This window comes from Amblyomma maculatum, chromosome 9, assembly GCF_055883805.1.
Source record: "Amblyomma maculatum isolate TAMU_Amacu chromosome 9, ASM5588380v1, whole genome shotgun sequence".
Classification (NCBI taxonomy): domain Eukaryota; kingdom Metazoa; phylum Arthropoda; class Arachnida; order Ixodida; family Ixodidae; genus Amblyomma; species Amblyomma maculatum.
In genome coordinates, this window is record NC_139352.1 from 25,059,490 (window position 1) to 25,081,674 (window position 22,185).

The window sequence follows — 22,185 nt, forward strand, 5'->3', positions numbered from 1 at the left end:
CTAAGTGTCTGAATACTTTCATATCTGGAAGGGCGGAGCGTTATATTATTTCGAGGACAGGTCCAATTTCGCTAATATAATAGACCCCATAAATTGAAACCTAAGAAGTTTGTTAACTTACTCATTCATTTAGAGAAACAGCTAGCCTTCTTCCTTTTACCTTGTGCTCGCCGTAACTCCCAATATAGCCCTACGCCTAAAATTATTCTAAGATCAGCCATATTTTGAAGAATTTTGGACCTTTTAAAAAAGACGCCGCTTATATTATCAGAATAGCAATTGTGACCATATTTTCCCAGTTACAAAAGATACATGCCTTTGGCTCTCACAGTAACGTAAATTTAAAAAAAATTTCTGGACCATATGTACGCCCACCTGTGTCTCCATAGCAGGTTGCATTCGGCCGTCTATGATTCTCCATGCGTTATTATTGCTCAATACACACAAATACACTAGATGCCTGAACTATGTCCTCCGTAACTGACACCACATGTAACTGACACCACCAATGAATTGTTAATTCCATGTGATGTAATTAAAAAGGGCCAACACTCGAAGTGCATAATTTTCGTCATTGGTCTATTAAAGAATTAGGACTAGGATTGCCTATCAAGTGTCTGCAACGACCATTTATGCGAAACATGTGAGCGTACCCAAAGTCCGGTCACGCATCTATAACCCCCATCAATGTCGTGGTATTATGGGAGAGGCTAACAGAAATCAAAAGCAAACCTTCGTCGAGAATATCTTCCCACATCTTTATGACAATATCAGCTGCCAGACACAGTGAGATTTAAAGCGGTTAGTAGTGTGTTACTTGGACGCCGTAGCTTTGTCGAGAATGTTCTGCGTCCCTCACACCACCGATATAATGTCTCAATCTTATAAAAAATTTACCTTTCTTTCTCTACCTGTTTATTTCACATGAATTGGAGTTTTAGGAGACATTGGTGATATAGCATAGGTTAGCGCTTGTTAGCGTTTATTTATTTTCTCAATAGAAGGGTAAAAGCAATCTAAGCCTTCTTGGATACCTGACCAAACCAAACGGTGTTCCGTTTGTTTCTATATTCACGCAGGATGAGGCCGAATTCCAGTGCGCCAGCCAAGCCACATGCGGCCCCCCAGCGGGAGACATGAGCCATCCTGGTCGCCTTCCTTGGAACGGGACACTCGCTCTCTTCATCGCCGCAGTAGCAGCAGCCTCGGTCTCGGCGTGAGTATTTGCTAACAAATTGATCAAATGACTTCGGCCATGGGAGTTACTTTCATGAACAAAGGTAATGCAAGCACACGTGTAAAGCGTGGTAGCTACATCACCCTTTGCGATTACTGGTACGATGTGCTCATTCATCGTACACGGTTGAGGCGCCACTGAAACGCTGCGGCCGCCTCTACAGCTTTCTAGTACAAGCATTTTTTGAATAGCACTCAAAATTCCGAAAACCGGTATGTCGTATCTAAAAATTTACCTTGGTCATTGGTTTCCGGCTTTAAAGTCGGCCGAAGCTCCGTCTTGGGTCAACTACGTGTTGCGGCTACCTTCAAGAGCCAGTCTACAAACTGTGGGCTTTAATTGAGAATCTATAATTAATTAAACATATTAATGGCATAAAACACTCGCTGCTTTTGGCATGCGTTGTTTAACTCTCGAGAGCCTCTCATCCTACGGCTGATGTTCTAAGCGAAATTGTCATTTCTCGCCCGCGCTCCCTTCTGAAGGAAAGACGAAGAAAATGCACATATGCTAGTTCTAGACATAACAAGAACATGTAGTGGCATTCCTTGCCATGAACAGCAGAATGCCCGAAAGAAAGCCAAACGCCTTTTACTGTACAAAAAAGTTTGTACTTCATTCCAGCTATCGTAAAGATTGTGCTCTTTAGACGAGAAGTTTATTGAAGAGAATAAGCGGTTAATGAAAAATAATGCGCAGTGCTGTTCTCATAAAGAATCAAACTGACGTTACAAAAATGTTTAAAACAAGCATTACACGTGAGTGAAATATCCTGTTATCTTTGCATATTAACAACATGATGTTATCAAATGCCCATTTGCAGAGCCATATACCCACGTATTAGAATATTCGCACGCTGAGGAAAGAGAGGTATATCTGGAGATGCCCAGAAAAGTATATGCTGCATTTCTGGTATTTCTGCATTTGCAATAAATGCGAGCTATATATACGATGACGAAAAGACGGTTGCCTTCAATTCCTTAAGCAAGGCGAAACAAAAAAGGACAAATCCTAACCTCTAAAATAAATGGCACGCTTCTGAACTGACCATTTGTAGTAAAACTCCCCTGTGCTGTTCAGTCTTTTACAACATCGCCAATTTGTGCCTTGACGAGCAGCAGTTTTCAGATTCCCATTGCCCGGGTATACTTTAGCCCATCTGCAGTAAATATTACCAAGTGTTCATTGTAAGTCTGAAAGGAGTGAGGCAAGGCTGCATACTGTCGCCCTGCCTATTCAACCTATATGCAGAGTGCATCATGAGGAAGGACGGTCTGGACGAGTCTTCAGCTGGAGTGAAGATTGCTGGAAAACGTATCAACAACCTTAGATATGCGGATGATACCACTTTAATGGCAGAAAGTGAAGCGGAACTCAAGAGACTTCTGATGCGCGTACAAGAAGAGAGTGAGAAGTTTGGGCTTAAACTGAACATTAAAATGACAAAGATCATGGCGTCTTGCCCTATCAAGTCCTGGAGTATCAAGGGACAAGAAGTGGAAGCTGTGACAGATTTTCTCTTCTTGGGCTCCAAGATTACCTCGGAAGGAGACTGCAGCCATGAAATTAGGAGACGCCTGCTTCTGGGAAAGAGAGAGCAATGGTTAGCCTTGACCGCCTAGTAAAGAGCAGAGACATTAGTCTGCCAACCAAGATCCGTATAACTCGTGCTATGGTCTTTCCAGTTGTGATGTATGGATGCGAGAGTTGGACTGTGAAAAAGGCTGACCGCCGAAGAATTGACGCGTTTGAATTGTGGTGCTGGCGAAGACTCTTGAGAGTTCCTTGGACTGCCAGAAGATCAAATCAGTCAATATTGTCGACCATAAACCCTGACTGCTCATTGGAAGGTCAAATTCTAAAGTTAAAGCTCAGCTACTTTGGTCATCTGATGAGAAGAGAGGAGTCGCTGGAGAAAGATTTGATGTTGGGAAAGGTTGAGGGTTTTAGGAGAAGGGGTAGGCAGCGAACGCGATGGTTAGATGGCATCCTCGAGGCACTGCAGATGAAGTTATGTGATGTTAGGAAGATAGTGAGAGACCGGAAAGCGTGGCGTGACATGGTCAATAGGGTCACGAAAAGTCGGACACGACTGAACGACTGAACTGAACTGAACCTTAACCTGGGTCCGGTGTATTATTCGGCTGAAATAGTAACCATCGCGATATTGCAAAATCGCTTAACGCTTCATTAAAACAAAAACTACATCGAATGTCAATCTTTGACATCAAATGCTATTATGACAATTCCACTGTAAACATATTTTCTGCACTTTAACCTCATATACGTTAACAGTGCCGCATATTTTGGACAACAAGTATATCTACAAAGTTCACAACCCACCAGCCACGAGGAAAGCGCTTATCGATTTGCAATAAATTCAATGCAATGAAGGCGGTCCGGGACGCAGGTGGCCGATCGCCACATGGTTATTCCCTTGATACATTTCCACGGTATTGCAATCGTCATTCGCGTTTGAAGCGCCATTCCTGCGGAGAAAAATACTTGTTGGATTAGTGAAGGCTGTTGACAAGATGTTTTGGGAAGACAGCTCTTTCAGGAAGTGGTTCGCGTCAGAACGAAGCTCTTCTCTCCACACGCTTCTCTCTAACATATATCATGCCACCCTTTACGCATTTATTCTCTATGCTGTGGTTTTTTTTTAGTTTCCTTCCTAAATTGTTGAAAGAAAATAAACTTTCTTTAGATTTAGTTTGCCCGGGCTTCGTGTAGGGTGCCATAGTGGACACCAGGTAAAACGTAGTATGCTATAATTAGTTACGTGAATGTAAAGCATGCAATTGGTTTTGTTTAAGTTTTAAAGCAATAGAGTTGAAGGCTCACAAAACATAACAAGCGTTCAACGCTGCTGAACCAAATATTGAGCGAAAGCATTAGCTGCGGGTGGCCGAGCGTTCTTCTTCTTCTCTTTTTCTTTTTCCTCACCCAACATATAAAGCCCCGTTTTAACCAAGCCGTCTGAACGTGCCTTAATGGTGTACAGGGGTAACGGGAATGCCGGGGTCCTGGCAGGCTGATTCTGACATAACCGTCCCATGTGAAACGAGAGACCCAAGTTGCAGCTCCTTCCAGCCCACGTGTGGTGTGACGTCACAGCATCACGTGGGTAAGACGTGGCTACCGGCCGTGCTACGCTGAAGGCTTGAAACCTAGAATAGTACTGCTTTCGCAATAAAAATCAGGCGTCGGCGCATGTGTTGCTGTTGTGAGAGAAACGTCAAGAGCATGGCGCAGGCAGGCGTCAGCTGGCAGCTGACATGGCCGAGCATTAACTGAACGCAGGGTTGCCTGACGTTACGTTTAGCAGTAGCTGCCAAACAGGGCCTTTCCTTTCGTATGCAAAGGTGATATCAGGGTCAGCCTGCAAGGGCACTTGGATTCACATAACCCCTAGACCCCTATATTATGTCCCTATATTTCAGACATACATTCGCCCCTATATTATCTCTGAAAATTTGAAAGGAAAACAAAACGAGCCTTTTGCCCTTTGTTATGAATCTTTTACTGATAAATAATAGACCTAAGAAAATGGGCAACAAATATGGATAAATCTTGGTGGACATATTAGGTGACCATCCCTTGCTCCTTGTAACCAAATACTACAATCATTTAAATATAAAGAAAAACTAACAAAAATAGGTCCTTCAGCTACGCCTTACGAGGAAACGTTATAGCACCTTGAACATCGCCTTTTCATTCCGCGATTTGCATTATTATTTTGAAGTTGTTATTGCTGCAACATTTGTACACATCGCAAACACATGTCAACTCAAGGGCATTAAACGCTTTCACTGTTTGACACTCTAACATGCGTCGTGCCGGCGCGTACCTCTTCTAGCCTATGCGTTGTATGGGCATCCAGAGAGCACGGATTGGAACCATAGTGGCGAAATATCTATTCTGTTAATTCTTTCAATTTTCTTTAATTTCCCTCTAAGACGAATCTCGTTATCAATTTGGGCTTCATTTGTACGCCTTCCAGATTCGCTTGCCCTATTATTATGTGGAGTGGTTGAAATTCGCGCGCGAAGTAGTGCGGTTGGGACGTCATGAATCTGTAGAATCATGTCCAACCGCCGTTCATGGCGATGGCGCCTGCTTCTCCGTAGAAGGAGTTGTACACAAAATCGCGTAAATTCACGTTTTAATTCGAAGCAATGCTCCTTTTCCACATTTAGGCTGGGCTCTTGCAGCTGTCAGAGAAACATTTATACATAACCAGATTTATCTTGTAATTCTTCTGTATTTAAAATGTGTCACAAAGCGAATATATGTGCTTATTATGTCCCCCCAGCTAACGTCCACTGCTTAGTAAGACGATGTTTATTGCACTCATTGTCATCATCGGCTTCGCTAAACACCAACTGTATGGCAAAGACCGCTTCCATAGCCATAAAATTACCCAAATCCACTTGTATTAATATTTTTTTGATAGACACTCCAAAAGAATTGGCCTTTTAAATCGAGACGTAGACCTTGGAGCCTTGTATAGTGACCCAGTGTAAATAACTATTAAAAAGACAGTTTTCAATACCCAAACTCTTCATATTTCCTTTTACTCGAGCAAATATCGGAAGTGGTAGAAGATGAAGAGTAACGACCACCTAATAAGCGACAAAAGTCTGCTCACAACCTTTTACTAGGCATCCTGGTTACAAATTATTGAAGGGCATAACAAGCCTAAAAGTCAATGACGCGCACTGTTTGCAGTAGAGGGTTAAAAAAAGCAAAAACCAATTTCCCCTGCTTTCAAAATTGCGGGGTTGTCACGCAAGAGGTGTTCCGCTGGCTTGTTTCCTCCTTATCGCATTTACACATCGCATTTGGGGCGGCGTCCTTACCACACTATCATATGAAGCGTGTCTTAGTGTGATAGCATGGTTTAGGGCTTCGTGGCCTTCTACACGGGTTGGTTGTTTTCCTGTTGCCCTTGGATGAGCGCGCACGTACAGAAAAGAAGGAAAGCAAATCGCCTGTATTCCTTTTCTTGTTTGCAGAGCACACGTCGACACGTGCACATGCTTTCTCTCCCTCTCACACATACTCTCTGCATTTCTAGGCGCTATATTCGCTTCGCCTCCCCCCCCCTCTCGGCTTATCTCCCTGCGGCAGCCGCACTGAGAAGCGTGCCCCGAATTCTCGCGGCGAGCGGCTGCGCGCAGTGAAAAACCGAGACAGCGCACGCAAGCGAACCACACGAGATAGCGCTACGAAGCGCAGGCTCCTCTCTTCTCTATCTCACTCTCACTTTCATCGTCGTCTCTATCACCTTTTGGTAGGCCCGTCTTGGAGTGGGGCAGGTACATTGAGTTGAAATGTACAGTCGTGAGCAAACGTGGTATGCAACACTGAGCCAGTGATGGAGCTCAAGAAAACTGCATAGAAATGTCACCTAGCGACAGCGTAAGGGACAGCGAGAGTGACAAATGCATGTCGATCAAATGGGGCACTACCACTTTTGTCTCGATCTTAGAAAGTGTCGTCGGACGGAGTTGGCATGCAGTTTTCTCGAGCTCCTCCACTGGCTGAGCGTTGTATACCACTATTGCTCACGACTGCACTCTTTGTAGCTCGTTGGTTAGCCACAGAAAGAAATATCCTAGCCCCCAAAACCCATCGGTCCATTTTTTGGCTGCCAATGCAGGGCCGTACATTGCCAGCGCAACACCAATATTTGGGGCCATGATGCGTGTTAACTTGGATGCATTTAAATTGTGTCTCTTTTTTAGTGTCACCATCAGTGGTGGACTCAGTAATACCCCTGTTACATGGACACTTTTCATCCTCATTGAACTCGATCTGCATTCAACTCAATGCAGATTGAGGTTGTCACACGGCAACTTTCAAGCGCAATCGAGCTCGAGCCTGCTTGAGTAGAAGCTGCTTCCTCAATCGCTCTCGAGGTTTAAAGAACACTCGAAGGCGGTCGTCGAAACCTCGTCATCAGCGAGCACCACAGTTTCAAAAGGAATGAATGCAATGGAACCGCTAATAATTACATAGAAATAAATTAAAAGACACGATAGAGCAATTTAAACATCATTAAAACATTCGTTGAACATTACGCATGTTTATAATTTCAACACCATGCTCCACCGCCAGTGCAATCAAAGATGGCGTCCTCTTTGACTGCGTCACTGCCGAAACTGTAGAGCGAAAGAGAAACTGGAGCACTCATCGACTGTGGGAAGATAGGTGACCTGAGTCACCTATCGCGCAATCATTACCCCGATGTCGCGTTTTCTTTTGAGACTCGATCATTGCGACTGACAGCAGACGACAGTCCACCGTACTTTGGCTGTCGGCATAGAGCCAAATTTTCCAGTGACTCTATGTTGGCAGAACATTATGCGCCACTTAGCCTAGTTCAGTTCAGTTCAGTCGTTCAGTCGTGTCCGACTCTTCGTGACCCTATGAACCATATCACGCAACGCTTTCCGGTCTCTCACTATCTTCCTAACATCACATAACTTCACCTGCAGCGCCTCGGGGATGCCATCTAACCACCGCGTTCGCTGCCTACCCCTCCTCCGGTGACCCTCAACCTTTCCCAACATCAAATCTTTTTCCAGCGACTCCTCTCTTCTCATCAGATGACCAAAGTAGCTAAGCTTTAACTTTAGAAAGGCTTAGTGCACACTAAGCAAATTTTTCAATGGTCATTGAAAACGCGCATGTAGCACCGGGTGCTTCAATCCTTGAAAGCCTTAATGCAGATCGAGTTCAATGAGGATCGGAAGTGTTCGTGTGAGAGAGGTATACCACGTGCACCTCTATGCTGTGCTTTCTTAACAAGTAGGAAGTTGAGAGGGGTTGAATGTATATAATCAGACTGATAATATGTACAGCAGCCGGCAGGAGCACGCGAACAAGTTATTTATTTTAATAACCTGTACATTTTGTGCAATAAGCTTCTAGCGCTCTAACGCAAACTGAAAGAGCATTAATTCTATCAATTTCTTGCATGAGTTCTTTTTTAAACACTACAAATCCGTTCGAAGCCTTTCTGAGACGTCCAAAACATAGCATAAATGGTACTACTACATAACTGGTACTGCTGTGACTATAATATTTTTGTGTGGTTTTTGACCCTGAATATATTGTGCGTGCCCAAATGCTTACAGCAACATAGTTTTTTTCAGCTATAACGAAATGCTACTTCAGAACTACAGATTAGAGAAAAGCACTACACAAATATCTACAAGCCTACAAATAATTATCACGAGATTAACGATTGGTTTGCTGTTACGGCAAAGCTACAGAAGATTCTGTCGTAATTTTTACATGGTTCTGTAGCTGTTTTTCTTCGGCTGGGTGACCTGTAGCGGTAGGGTACTGTTTACTGCGTCACCAAAGACGCATATTTCGGTGGTTAAAAATTCGTCAAATCAAAGCTTATGTTTCAGCTTGGTTTAAATCTGAGTCGGAGGCACATGCCAGTTTTCGCTTCTGAGACTTGAAAACTGGTCTGTGCGGCACCCAACAAGCAGTAATAACGAGACACCTCGAAATTAATAGCGGTCTATGAGTTTGCCGCACCTACGTTTCAATTTCTAGGTGATATCGGAGTTCTTGCGCTCTAACCAAAATTTCAAATTGTATCGTAGTGAGTTTGAAATACGAAAGCACTATCAAAACCTAATCTTAAAAGTTTGTACATGTTGAGTAATTTTAAAGAAACAAATGACAAAGATAAATACAAAAAATTGGCTTACGTGATCGAAGGCTTTTTTGTGCGCGAGCATCTCATAGCTGAAAGAGTCATTTGGAAAACTAACCAATTTGAACGAAATCTTCTAGACATGATTTCAATATCTGGTAGCGGGGTAGTACAGCATTTAGGGCCAATTGTGTTCCCCAAAGCATACGGGAAGTGAACAAGATGAAAAATAAAGTCAATAACTTTTAACACCAGACCCGCCGAGGTGATTCGGTGGTTATGGCTCAAACCAAGGACATAGCATTGAATCCCAGCCGCAAGGTGATTATGTGCTGTGCGATATCAGCGCACATAAAGAACTCCAGGCGGTCAAAATTTTCGGAACTCTCCACAATGACTTGTTTCATAGCCTGAGTCTCTTTCGGAAGTTAAACTCTATAAACCAACCAAGCATTTAACGTCACAGCTTTTTAGCCCGCTTTCGAGCCCTTGAGACATTTATGCACCGCAAGAATTTATTTTAAAAAAAAACTAAATTTCAATTATTGAAATTATGGTCGATAAACTGTATTTGATGAAATATCCAGTGCTTGAACTGCGGAGTATTTCTATGCGCAAAAGGTGATATTTCCTTGGCAAACATTTTCTTGTATTTCGCTTTTCACCATTTATCGCAAAATCAGCTATGGTACACTAGCCGACATTTGTGCGAGGTTATCAAAACTGCCTGTAACGCATAGCAGTTTTCAGGGAAAATTTGCACTGCACTCTCTATTTCGTGTGTGCCAAGAATTCATAAACCGCTTCTGTTGTTTTTAACAGAAAGCAGACAACATCAACGGAATAGACTTGCTTCAGGTTTCTTGAGGTGCAGAAACACAAGACCGTTTTGGATAAACTTGATAATTTTTGTCATTTCTGCAGCTCCAGTTGGAAGAGCATGGGTAGCGACGAAAACCTGGACCTATCCTCCATTCTACCAGAGAATCCGCAAGACTACGACAACCTGGCACCGCCCAGAGAACACGGTTAGTAGAAAACAACAACAAAAACTGAACTGTAGTCTTAGTACCTCAGTAGGGTTAGTTGTTGGCTAGTTGGTATTCTAGAGTTAAGGACATAGTTTTCAGCGCAAAGGCACGCGGCCAAAGGAAAGAAGAGGAAGGAAGACTATAGGGACGAACACAGCGCTGACTTACAACTGTTTAATTTTTCGACGCACACAAGAGTTATGTACGACCAGACGCGCAGGCGCATACCGTGCCAGGGAAAAGATAAACAAAACGAAACGCATCAAACCTTTATCTCAAGAACTTAGAAAGGAAAATCGTTTCTGCGCTGTACAAAACAACTGAGGTATCGCTAACACAACCTGACCCAGCCCTCTGAATATAATATGCTTCTATCGTTTCACGGGTGGTTTCTAATTTGCTTTTGCTTAAAATCCTTACTCCAGAAAACAATAGTGTACAATCCTTGCAAGTAGCGCACTGCGCAACAAGGTTAGCACCTTCCTTATTCTTTAGATCTCTAGCGTGTCTTCCTCTTTTTTCCTTTGGCCGCGTGCCTTTGCGCTGAAAACTATGTCCTTAAATCTAGTCTTAGTAGTTGAACTTTCCTCCGTTCCATAACATTAAGGGGCTCCTTTAGGTGATAATACTTCTCTAATTACACAATATCCAGCATTATTATACTTTATTGATGTTTAAAATTCGCCGCTATTGTCAGGTAGCTGCGAAGAAGAAAAAAGACGCACTATAAAATTCTCAGCCCCAAACATAAATTTGATTTGCCTCAGGTAAAGAAATCTATTTTGTCCGCATCTCGAAAACCGTGAGGTGGTTTTAAGAGTCAATTACGTTCGCAGTGCAAAATGTATTAGAGAAAATATTATTATTCTCTCGACAAAGCGAAATAATTTTAGTACCTGCTGAATCACCTGACGCAAGAAGTTGTTACACGAAGCAGCCTGCATTGAAAGCTCCTCCGAGCGCCCATAGTGCTACACCCTCTTCGAAATCCTCACTGAGTGGCAACACAGGGAGAGCTACCTGACTTGAAATAGCTGTCATGCATCAAAACGAGTGCGTATTTTGAAATTTATAAACGCGGAGTCATAACAAGATAGTGACATTGATAGCTACTGCTGTTGAGAATGCCTGAATTTACGTTTTGTTATATATTCAGACAAGCGCTGAAGAAATGTTTTAATGTAAGAATTTTCAAAGCTGTCGAAAAAAAAAAAGCTTATTAGCCATTCCGTGTTAGCTACCTGGCTACGTTTTGATAGGGAGCAGGAATATTTTAACAGAATAAATTAACAGCACTCAGATAGTGAACTACAAAAACAAAAATACGTTATATTTTGCTGTTTTAAACTCATGCCTTATTTGTATACCTCCTTACTGACACACCGTAAATTATTTGAAATATAGATAGTTTAATTCCAGTGACTTGCAGCCACGGGTATTGAGAGTTTACACCTTGATATCTATTGTATGTTATATTATATATATATATATATATATATATATATATATATATATATATATATACATATATATATGGTTTAACTGTTATACTCTGTAAATTTGTAATCGCAGGCCGGGCGACATCTGTCAAGTTTCATGTCACCGTCCTCAGCCTGGATTCCATCGACGAGGGTTCCATGGTAAGATTCGATGTCTGTATCGTAGAAGCGTGACGAGAACGGTGAAAAGAAGAGGAAAGTGGTGGTAGGAGGTCGCGGCTGCGGTGAGTGCGAAACGTTCAGTGCTAGCAAGGGCAGTTAGAATTGAGGAAAACTTAATCAGGAGGAAAGTGTGGGATGTCGATGTCTTCATCAACAAGAAGCTATAGAGGACGGATGCAGGTCTAACAAAGAAAAATCAAATACAAGGGAAAGTGCAAGATCAGCAGGGGTTCAGTAAAAAAAAAAATGACTTGAAACTGGGGGAAGTAGCATACGAAAATGGCGTCGTGAGAGGAGTTACGTAGAGCAACCAGCTCGATGAGAGAGGTAATCTGTTTTAAGGAAAGTCGTGCTGTGCACGATGCGACAGGGAGAAAGTTCTGCGAATTCGCTGTACGGATATGAAGGCCGGACAGCGGCATCGTTAACTTAAAAATTTGGGGTGCAATACATCACTAATGCCTACAGGGCAACGCCCGTCTCCTCAAGTTCGAGAACAGAAACGCTTTCAACAAACATTTTAATCCCGTTAGCGGGAGGAGACGGAGGACCTCACGAGCTCGCATAAATGCAGGTTTTTACTGGAGCATAAGTGCACAATTTTTAATGTTAGTTCTCCCGGCGGAAAATATTATTAGGAAATTGAAGGCAGCATGCATGAATTCCGCCAAGCGTCTAAATTTAACAAGCCCGCCTCTTGACTGTCCAGCATGAGATATCGAAAAATATTTTTTCATAACTATAGAAATTGAGTTTCTTGCTTTCCACATTTATAAAATGCAATCGTACCGCATATTTTTGCACATCGACTTATCTTCGCATTGTTCATGAAATGCACAATTCGTTAGACGTTCGCAGCGTTTGAAATTTAATTATCAATCTTTTATCAATCTGTAATGCGAGATAGGCAACTTTTGACCTTTCCGAAACCTGATCGGCACATCTGAATTTTCTAGCGGCTGTTCTGGTTCACAGATATCAAAACTTCCTCACATTTTCTGTTGGAAATGTTCAATTCCGGAATAAGGACCTGAACCTTAAAAGCAAGAATTCACAGTTGATTTGTTCATTTCAGTAAATATACTGCATTTATTTCACGCCAGTCCAGTATTATATTGTGCAACTAGCTACAAATTTCAATACGCGTTTCACCTATTGTACCGCAAGAACACCCCAAGTTTATCAAAAACTCTGCGAAGCTTTTATAAATAAGCCTTTGTGTAAGTGGGATGGGTACAGCACACTTAACAACACGCACGGTGGCGTATAAAGGTGCTCCCTTAAATAAGCGCTCTCGTTATAGAGAATCCCGACACGAACAGCTCTGTATAGGTGTTTTCTTAAAGAGATTGCTTTTTGGTTCACTTGCGTCGTGAGCTTGAGCTTAAATGATGAAGTCTCATTTTATACCTTAACAAAACTGAGAAGCAATACAAAACCAAGAAAAACAATCGTAGACTAGCGCGAATATGAAAGGTCTTTACAGTACTAACAATATTGGTCTGTTTTATTTTACATTGCTGCCAACTAATCGATGAGCTGAGTTATTGGTCGTGAGCATTAGCCATAGTACGCACTTTATATTGACTCACTATGACACTTCATTTTAGAGGAAGAAAGTTGTTTAACTTGTTCCGTTGGATTTCAAAGCCATTATGTAATATTTATTCTCCATCCCAGCTATTAGGCTTTCGCTTAAACTGGCCGCGTCTGTTCGTGCAGACCTACGTGGCGGACATCTTCATGTCACAGTCATGGCACGACCACCGACTGCGGTTACCGCGGAACATGTCGGCCAAGTACCGACTGCTTCCCGTAAACTGGCTGCACCAGATGTGGAGGCCCGACTCCTTCTTCAAGAATGCCAAACGTGTCACGTTCCAGGAGATGACTATACCAAACCATTACATATGGCTATACGCGGACGGCAGCATACTATACATGGTCAAGTGAGTGATTGCATTTAGCTTGCCTCACAAATGCGTCCATCACAGCTGCTCTTTGTTGAGAACATAGCATGTTTTAATGTCCAATATATTGCAACAAGCTGATGTGCAGAAATTAAGGTAGTTTGTTTATTGAACGAATATGGTTCTTAACGCGAAATGCAGCATGGGCTGCACTTTTATTTTTACAGCTAAATGTAGCGCTCAGACTAGGTTTTGAACCAGAACATGATATTTATAATCAGAATTCCTAGAATTATCTAAGCAATATCTGGAAGGACCTTTGTAAACCAGCCCTTAAAGTCTTATGATTTGTGATGACGAGTGGGTGTCAGACACTAACTAAAAGTCTAAAATTTAAAGCTTAAAACTGACACATAAGGAAGTTGGGGTTGGTTCCATTTAACCGAGCTTTAAACATAGAATAGAATCACACTTTTGATGCAGTTCAGCAGTTAAAATATTTCAATCTTAATGCAGAATACGACCTTCTATAACATTACACAATCTCACCGAAAAAAGTATTCGTCGATTCGCTATACAAGAAAACTACATTTGACTACTTTATACACAAACCTTTGTTGTGCCATGTAATAAATGCGAGCACTGGAAAGCAAGAAATGTTTCTACCCTCTTTTATTTTGGCAATAATTTCATTGTTCCATGCTCGTTTGTTATTAGCTAGAGTGCTGATAATTGTATCTTGATGCATATTTTATATATTTAAACATACAAAACAAAAGTATCAAAATATGGAAATGAAAATATATTTTTCATTAACGGAATAAGGAACAAAATGCTAGTTTACAAAGAAAATAACAATTATCAGGCAGAGAGTTCAGCTACTGTAATATAAGAGAATGACACTACGCAGCATAGGAGAGCAGAATGTAGCGATGGGTGTAGGCGCTGAGCAGCAAGTTATCCTTTGCCTTCCCTCTAACGAAAAAAAAAATAGGGCAGAAAATGCTTTAACAAACACAACAGTTTTGAGAAAGGCTGGACGATATAGAAGCTCAATAAATGCAAGCGCTACTCATGATTCGTAAAGTTTTTCTCTCTTTGGGAAGCAGCTTAATGACGGCCTGGTAACGCAATCTGGCCTTCCCGCTAAGTGTTCATCGCTTGAAAGATTCAGCAGAGAGGTCGTAGTACCAAGAAGTCGTCGGTTAGGTTGGTCGGGAAAGAGACAGATAGCCTTTCTTCCTGACTCAAGAGAAGCATGTGCAAGGATGCGTAGTCTTGTTTGTTCTTGAAATATTTGTGTTGTCATTGCCTTTTCTGTTGTACACTTTACAGACGGAGTAAAAGGTGAGTTGGTAGTCAGCGCGTTTCGCCACTGCTTCTTGCCTCAACCTGGGTTTTCAATTCGTTTTCCTACTCAAATAAGCAAAGTTGCTCTTTAATATAAGCTGCCGTAGATGTAAGAAAGAAAAGCCACTAATAGCTGTTCTTAGAGAGCAAAACATTTTCTTGAAGAAAATAGTAGAGAAAAAACACTGCTTTATATTATTTCCAAACATGGAGTATGTTTTCTGGAAGACGTGTGCATGAGACAAAAGAAAATGATAGAAAGGTGAGAGACTACAAATTGAGTTTCTGTGATATCAAAACAGGCGATACTTGCTTTTCACGCAAAGACCACCTAAGGCTTCTTTTCAATACAGTTGCGTGTTGCGCACTAAAAGATAGCGCAGAGGAGGTTTATTGTGAATGTTTGTTTGTGTGCTCTCTAAATGTCAGCGATTTTCTCTGTTTTTTTTTTTTTTTGCGATGGAGCACGCTTTGAGTTTAAAATGTAAAGATGCTGCCGCACTTATAATCTTTTAGCAGAAATTGGCCATAGTAACAATAAAACGCCTCAATCTAAAATGCCTGCTGCCTGATTGTGCTTCTCTGCACACTTTTACCACAGTATTAAATAGCACAGAGCCGATCGCTACCAAAACATAAAATGAGCACTGATTTACAACACGCAAAATTAAGAATACTGACTATAAACAGCAAATTGTAGGCCAAGAGGGTCTTTATATGGTGTTTGGAACACCTCAATGTTTCGCAAAATATAGAGCTTTATATTCCTTGAACACTGCAGGCTCACTCTTCTGCTTTCCTGCGCCATGAAGTTCGAGACATATCCACATGATACGCAAGTGTGCACGATGAAGATTGAAAGCCGTGAGTGTGTCTCGCCTAATCTGCATGTTTATCTCCTCAATTTGACAAAACGTCCTGTTTTGCATCACAGGTACATTGTTGTGTGCGCACCTGCTAAGCAATATTAGTTACCATGTGCTGTGCTAATGTTACCAAGATTTTGCTTTTCGGTTGTCTACGAGATTCTTAAACTGATGGCAATGTTAAAAGCTTTTTTGCATGTAAAAAAAGCCTAAAACAATATTCCACTGGCTTTGATTCCCACTAAATGAACACTACGCTTTACTACAATTGCAATATTTGCTCTATGTAATAGAAGGACAAAACAAAAATATTGAACTGCTTACTACGTACTTTCTAACATACTGAAAAACTAATTAATGGTTAAATAAGGAAGATCCACGATTAAAACAGTTTTTTTGTTGCACTAAGAATGGAAAGAAATAGGCGCGTAGACTTCATACCCGTCATTTCAGAAGTATATGTTGGAATTGAATTTTTTTGCGTATTCAAGTTTCTCTTATATAAAAACAATCCCCATAGGGGACCTGTAGGTTTATGCTTTCTAGATTTTGAACATGCTTGGCATATTTCTTGACCTTGCAGTGTCATACACGACGGACGACTTGGTGTTCAGCTGGGACGACAACGTTCCCTTAGTCGTGGACGAGGCTATCGAGCTACCACAACATAATTTGGTCGAGACTGCGCTCAGCGACTGCACAACAGTATACTCCACAGGTAATGCGGCGAATAGAATAATATATCTTTTGGTTACAAATTTACAACCAAGGAATAAATTTGATGAAATCTGATATACAAAATATTTATTATATTCAATTTGTCCATTGAAAATTTCATTTGGCAGGACGACAATACGACAGAAGAATCAGACAAAGTCTACAAATTGCACACTTCAGAAATAGCAGTATAGCAGTTGCTGGTGGCGAAAGAGCCAACTTAAAAATAACGGAACATATATAACAAAGATATTAAATAAAATAGCAATAAAAGAATAAGAGGAAATAGCATAAATAACGAGAGACAAAAATCGCCACCACTAGCTGGTGCTGGCTCTGTATGAGAAACCAATGATGAGAATAGGTCGCCAACTATCTAATGGTACGGTCACTAAGTACGAACACTTGAAGGCTTCAGTAATGTCACAGGATCAAATGGACAATAGAAAAATCATCAGTTTTAGAATACAAACCAATGTTTTCAAAAATCTCGTGAGTGATGAACAGGGGAGGTGAGGCAACAGTGCCATCGTCAAAATGAGCACTGTAATAGAACGAAACTATACCCGTATTCCATTCTCGGGGAATTTCGTTGAACTGCAAGAGCATTTTTATGAGTGCCCTTGCATAACGGCATTCATGCCGCTTAAGTTCTTATTCCTTAAAGTTTTACAAATATTGTTTCGCTTCGTTTCATGCATCATACCTTCCTGAGCTAAACGTCGTGTATACACTTTAAAGAAAACCATTTTGCAACCTCCTCGCACCTACAGTAGGAGCAGTAAAGACGGGGTTGAAGCGAAATAAAAATGCGAACGTAGTTTATGGTAGTGTGTTGCTGTGCCAGTCGGTCAAGTACTATACATATAAGGGGTACTGCGCACGAAGAGACAATAACGTGAAGGAAGCATAGCGAGTGATTTTTGTTTAAAAAACAACAGGACTAAGCCTTCATATAGCAGACTATGCGCAGTCCAGTTCTACATATGGATTGCTCATAGTCTGTCATAATTTGGCTTCAAACTATGTTATCAAATAAATATCACCCGTGAGTTCGCACTTATGTTCCCTTCATGTCCTTGGTACAGCTCACTATGAGCATAATATTACCTGTGCAAATTCTTCTTTTCAATACACTCTGACATTGTGCCCTGATACTTTACGTTAATACGGATGTAAACTGTTTAACGCTTATTCATCCAGGAAACTTCACCTGCATTCAAGTGACCTTCACGCTGAAGCGCCGCCTAGGCTACTACATGTTCCACACGTATATCCCGACCTGCCTGATCGTCATCATGTCCTGGATATCCTTCTGGATCAAGCCCGAGGCTGTGCCGGCTAGGGTGACGCTATGCGTCACCAGTCTGCTCACCCTGTCCACGCAGCACGCGCAGTCGCAGAAGTCTCTGCCCCCGGTGTCCTACATCAAGGCCATCGATATCTTCATGTCCTCCTGCACCGTGTTCGTGTTCGCCTCTCTGATGGAGTACGCGCTCGTCAACATCCTCATGGGCGAGACGGATGAGAGCCTCGTCTACCGCAAAGCCAGGCCCGTTAACCTCTCCGCCAAGGTCACGGTGAGCGACACCAGGTTGCAGTTTTAACGTGACTTACCTAATACTTATAACACGCATTTCAGCAAGGGTGCCCAAAAATAAAAAAATAAGGCCTCTTCAGATACTCTGGGAGCATACGCAGCGTCCTAGTACTTACCTTAGCAGAGGTTATAGAATCCGTGTGTGATGTTGTTTGAAGCTGCCTACTTTCTTCGTAATAGTTACTTTTTTTACTTTTTCCAGTTAGGCGCTTGGCGGTAATTGGAAACCAGAAGCCACACTTTAGGGATTTTAGTTATAGACACATCACTCTTCACAATTTCGAGGATATGAGAACTCTCGGCTTCCTTACACAACAAATTTTCTATGTCGAGCGTCATTTTCGACAACCGCGCGTCGCGAGGCAGCGTTGATAATTAAACTTCGTAACGGCATACGCAGCGTCCTAGTACTTACCTTAGCAGAGGTTATAGAATCCGTGTGTGATGTTGTTTGAAGCTGCCTACTTTCTTCGTAATAGTTACCTTTTTTACTTTTTCCAGTTAGGCGCTTGGCGGTAATTGGAAACCAGAAGCCACACTTTAGGGATTTTAGTTATGGACACATCACTCTTCACAATTTCGAGGATATGAGAACTCTCGGCTTCCTTACACAACAAATTTTCTATGTCGAGCGTCATTTTCGACAACCGCGCGTCGCGAGGCAGCGTTGATAATTAAACTTCGTAACGGCGTGGCACACGGCAGAAGCAAGCAGCCCTTGACTGATTTGGCCGAAGCAGCGAGCAACGAGCAGCGGCGTCAACTGCAAAACATGCAGGACGGTCTAGGTCAGTTGGCAGGTTCGCGACAGAGTGGCATTTGGGGATACACAGTCAATCTTCACGCGTTCCACGCATGGAAAAGCGTGCGGATTCCCACATACAACGGCTGTCCACTACAGGCAATGCGAAGAATAATCTATGAATCCCACGAAAGGGGCCTGAATAACCCTGCTCTATACTTACCAGCAATAGTATCTCAAAACAGTATATTTTGTCAAAATTGTATATAGGCACCGTTTGTGATAACGAAACTTTTGGAGTAACCCAAAGCTATGACTAAAAATTCTTGAGTAACATTCAGCGCGAAGCTAACCTAATTGGTTTGGTAAAACTTTATTTCCCACAGTAGGGGTCCTGAAGGACACTCGCTAGGCGCCAGGTGTAAAGGGCTGCTCCCACGTCGGCACAGAGAGCCCGAAGCTCTCCGCCACCGCGCGGGCCTCCTGGACAGCCCGAAGCTGATCATGTAGTGAAGCACTTTTTAACGCTTTGTCCCAATGTTCTTTGTTCTTGGCGTAGGCGTAGCTAGCCTAATACGATGTCGGTGTTTGTGAAAGCCCTAAAAAAGGATTACTTTGAGTCTAATAATAAATATTTTTACTTTCTTTCTCTTGAAGGAATCGAGGCGTCTCTCCAACGGTGCACCTACGCAGAAGATTGAGACAGCACCCTCAAATACAGGGCTACCGCGTCGCCGTGACCGCGCCTTGCTTGTAGACAAGATCTCCAGGGTAGTCTTCCCATTGTCCTTTGTCATCCTGAACACCGTCTACTGGTCCGTCTACTTAGACTACCCCTGAGGTTCTGTCGTCTGAGGATGAACTGCCTGTCGTTCAAGCGCCTTCGACGAGCCCCAATTTTCACGCGACCAAAAAGGACATCAAGGACATCGAGGACACTTGTATCCTTCACCCGGAAGACACTTCGCCAAACAGAAGCCTGAACATCCCTCAGGAAGGTCCGGATGCAGGACCTGTGTGCAGAGCGCATTCAAAAACTGCAAACTAAGCTGAGCATCGACAGGTACCGCGTAGCTTTTATGGTGCCGTTTAATCCAGAGACTGATATTTTAAACTTACAGCAGTTTCTCCAATAAATCTTGGAGCTATTAGTATAAACCAGCACTGAACAAGGGTGAAGGGGAAGCCTCAGTTTTCAAGCCAAGCTGACGTTTCGACAAAGGAAATTGTCTTCATCTGGGCCCCGAAGAAGACAAGTCCCCTTGTGGGAACGTCTGCTCGGCTTGCCAATAGCTTCTCCCCCTCAGTCCATGTTCAGTGCTCTTTCACACTGTGTAGTTACCTTCTTTCTCTCGTTCTAACTTGGAGGTAGTAGGTCACATTCAGAATTCTCAATTTTTCGCTTGCCTTCGCAGAAAATTGTAAGCGCACTCTACAGAGCAGCGATAACGGACACTATGACTGCTACAAGAGTTGAAAGTGAAGTTCTCACTCCTCAATGAACCACGACGTACTCTTCGTGACAGAGCTGCATGTGATTTTAGCAGCAAAACACAGTACGTCTTCGATTTACAAGCCCAACTAGTGGACCTGTGACGTCTCCGCGCTGAAAAACCTCTCGAGGGTGCGTGAGCGTAAGCAGTGCTGCAAGGAAAGGACCATAGAGAACCACTTCCTGCACATGCTCAGCGGTAGAAAAAATAAGCCTTTGCGGACCTCGCAATGATAATATAATCGCATACCTCGCTACGCTGCGAAAGACACCAGCAAAACTATGGTTACCTCAGTATTGCTACGAGTGCAACAGTTCATTTGCAAGGCTCGAAGATATTCGTCATGATGAGTTAGAAGTAACACCACTTCTGAACCGACTTTGAAGGCTGCAGCCGTGTTGGCAAACCTGACCGCGAACAAGACATTGCGACAAAGGAAATGCAAAGAGGCGACCAGAATGCCCGATTTCAAAAAGGACGGTATCAAGCAACGGTGCGCTCTCAGTGATTCACAGGAAGAAAAAACTCCTTGGGCGAATTATGCGAAACTTGTGTGCAGTGTACATAGACATTGGTTGTGATGTACACACAGCCGTCATGTGGACGGTTTCTTCATAGGAATGCATCGGCGGTGATAGCCATGACTGTCGTACGCAAAGGACTGCGCTGTCCTTTGTGAAATTCAGGCGTAATTGTTGAAAGAAAGCGTGAACATGCATCTCCAATTAACTTACTGTAGATATATTGCTCACATTCTAGAAATTTAGCCCCCGCTCTCATTCTTGTCCATAACATAGTCTTCAAGCCCTTCGGCGGCATGTGTGAAGGAACCTCTGTGTGCCTGCGTGTTTTAAGTGCATCAAGTTTCCTTGTTTTTCGCAACTATAAGCAAAAATTATTTAGATCTTAACTTGTAGTGTGCACTACGTTAGAAGAGAGTTTTTCTTTTTATTCACTCTTAATACAGTGCGCAAGAAACGCTTTAAACACCTAGCGTATTTGTTCCCTGTCAATGCAATCGAAGCAATAACAAGGCATTCATGTTCGCTGAGCGTTCAAACAATTTCGAGCACATTAGATAGGCAAAGCTGCATTGTATCCAATATTCAGGTATAAATTCGTTAATTGTTATCGTGCCCTGCGCATAAAAGGCCTGTCTTTTATAAAAATTTCCAACTAGACACTGAAAAAGACGTTTGTGGCGAATCGTATATTCAATAACAATAACTATGTGTTGTAATAGGCGAGCAAATACTACACACAGTATACATGCGTTTCAAAGGTAAGAAAAACATTGTTTGCTAATAAAACGTGACTTCGAAAGTGGCCTAGTTAGTGCAAGCGCAATAGAAGAGCGCAATGAGCGCTTCTGAAGTGCGGCGTCCCAATTGTTTCTTGAGTTGCGATGTATCGCACGCATCGTTACTTCCTCTCCATAAATGTGGGCGAAGAATAGCCATTTTGACATATTTTTTGGATGTGTCAGAACGTAGACGCTATTTAAACATTTCATTCTTTATGCCTTATCCGCTAGCCTACTTCAAATAATCTTGCATGAAGATCCTGTTGTCATTTGCTAAGTGCATAAGTATTGCTGGATTCTGTTTCTGGTATGCTTCTCACAACGAGTACATGGCATGTACGACGTATGACGACGATGATGGAGTAAAGCTGCATCAAGAATAGCTTGACTGGCCGTCTTCCAAGACAACATTTAAAACAACACGGCAGTTTAAAAGCACGGTACACATAGATAATGGCAAGAATATTATAGAGCATTAATTTCATGTCAGCAAAAACATTCACGTCGAGATAAGTGTAAAGGAATGGGCAGAGCATTCGCTGAAATTCGCCCCTTTTAATAGAGGGCCTTAGACAGGAGAACATTTAGATCGGT

At 42.3% G+C, this 22,185-nt stretch overlaps 1 protein-coding gene across 2 annotated transcripts; it reads left to right on the forward strand.

Annotated features, from left to right (window-relative positions):
* The first annotated feature begins 1,062 nt into the window (after positions 1 to 1,062).
* LOC146178600 (glycine receptor subunit alpha-3-like) lies at positions 1,063 to 19,635 on the forward strand. 2 transcript variants are annotated; one of them, XM_084578395.1, is made up of 9 exons: positions 1,063 to 1,216; positions 6,630 to 6,645; positions 9,856 to 9,946; positions 11,522 to 11,589; positions 13,333 to 13,559; positions 15,652 to 15,734; positions 16,320 to 16,454; positions 17,657 to 18,033; positions 19,453 to 19,635. In XM_084578395.1, exons 1-9 carry the CDS (start codon positions 1,137 to 1,139, stop codon positions 19,633 to 19,635), a joined length of 1,260 nt encoding a protein of 419 aa, XP_084434521.1. In that variant the 5' UTR covers positions 1,063 to 1,136. The 2 variants fall into 2 exon arrangements, with proteins under 2 accessions (XP_084434521.1, XP_084434522.1); XM_084578396.1 differs by lacking the exon at positions 6,630 to 6,645 and having other exon boundaries at positions 9,843 to 9,946.
* The last annotated feature ends 2,550 nt before the right edge of the window (positions 19,636 to 22,185 follow it).

Excerpts from the sequence above, each read along its gene's own strand:
- LOC146178600 (XM_084578395.1), top strand. The coding sequence starts at position 1,137 with ATGAGCCATCCTGGTCGCCTTCCTTGGAACGGGACACTCGCTCTCTTC. Across the intron at positions 11,590-13,332 it reads CCATCGACGAGGGTTCCATG|ACCTACGTGGCGGACATCTT; the intron begins GTAAGATTCGAT and ends CTGTTCGTGCAG. Across the intron at positions 16,455-17,656 it reads CACAACAGTATACTCCACAG|GAAACTTCACCTGCATTCAA; the intron begins GTAATGCGGCGA and ends TTATTCATCCAG.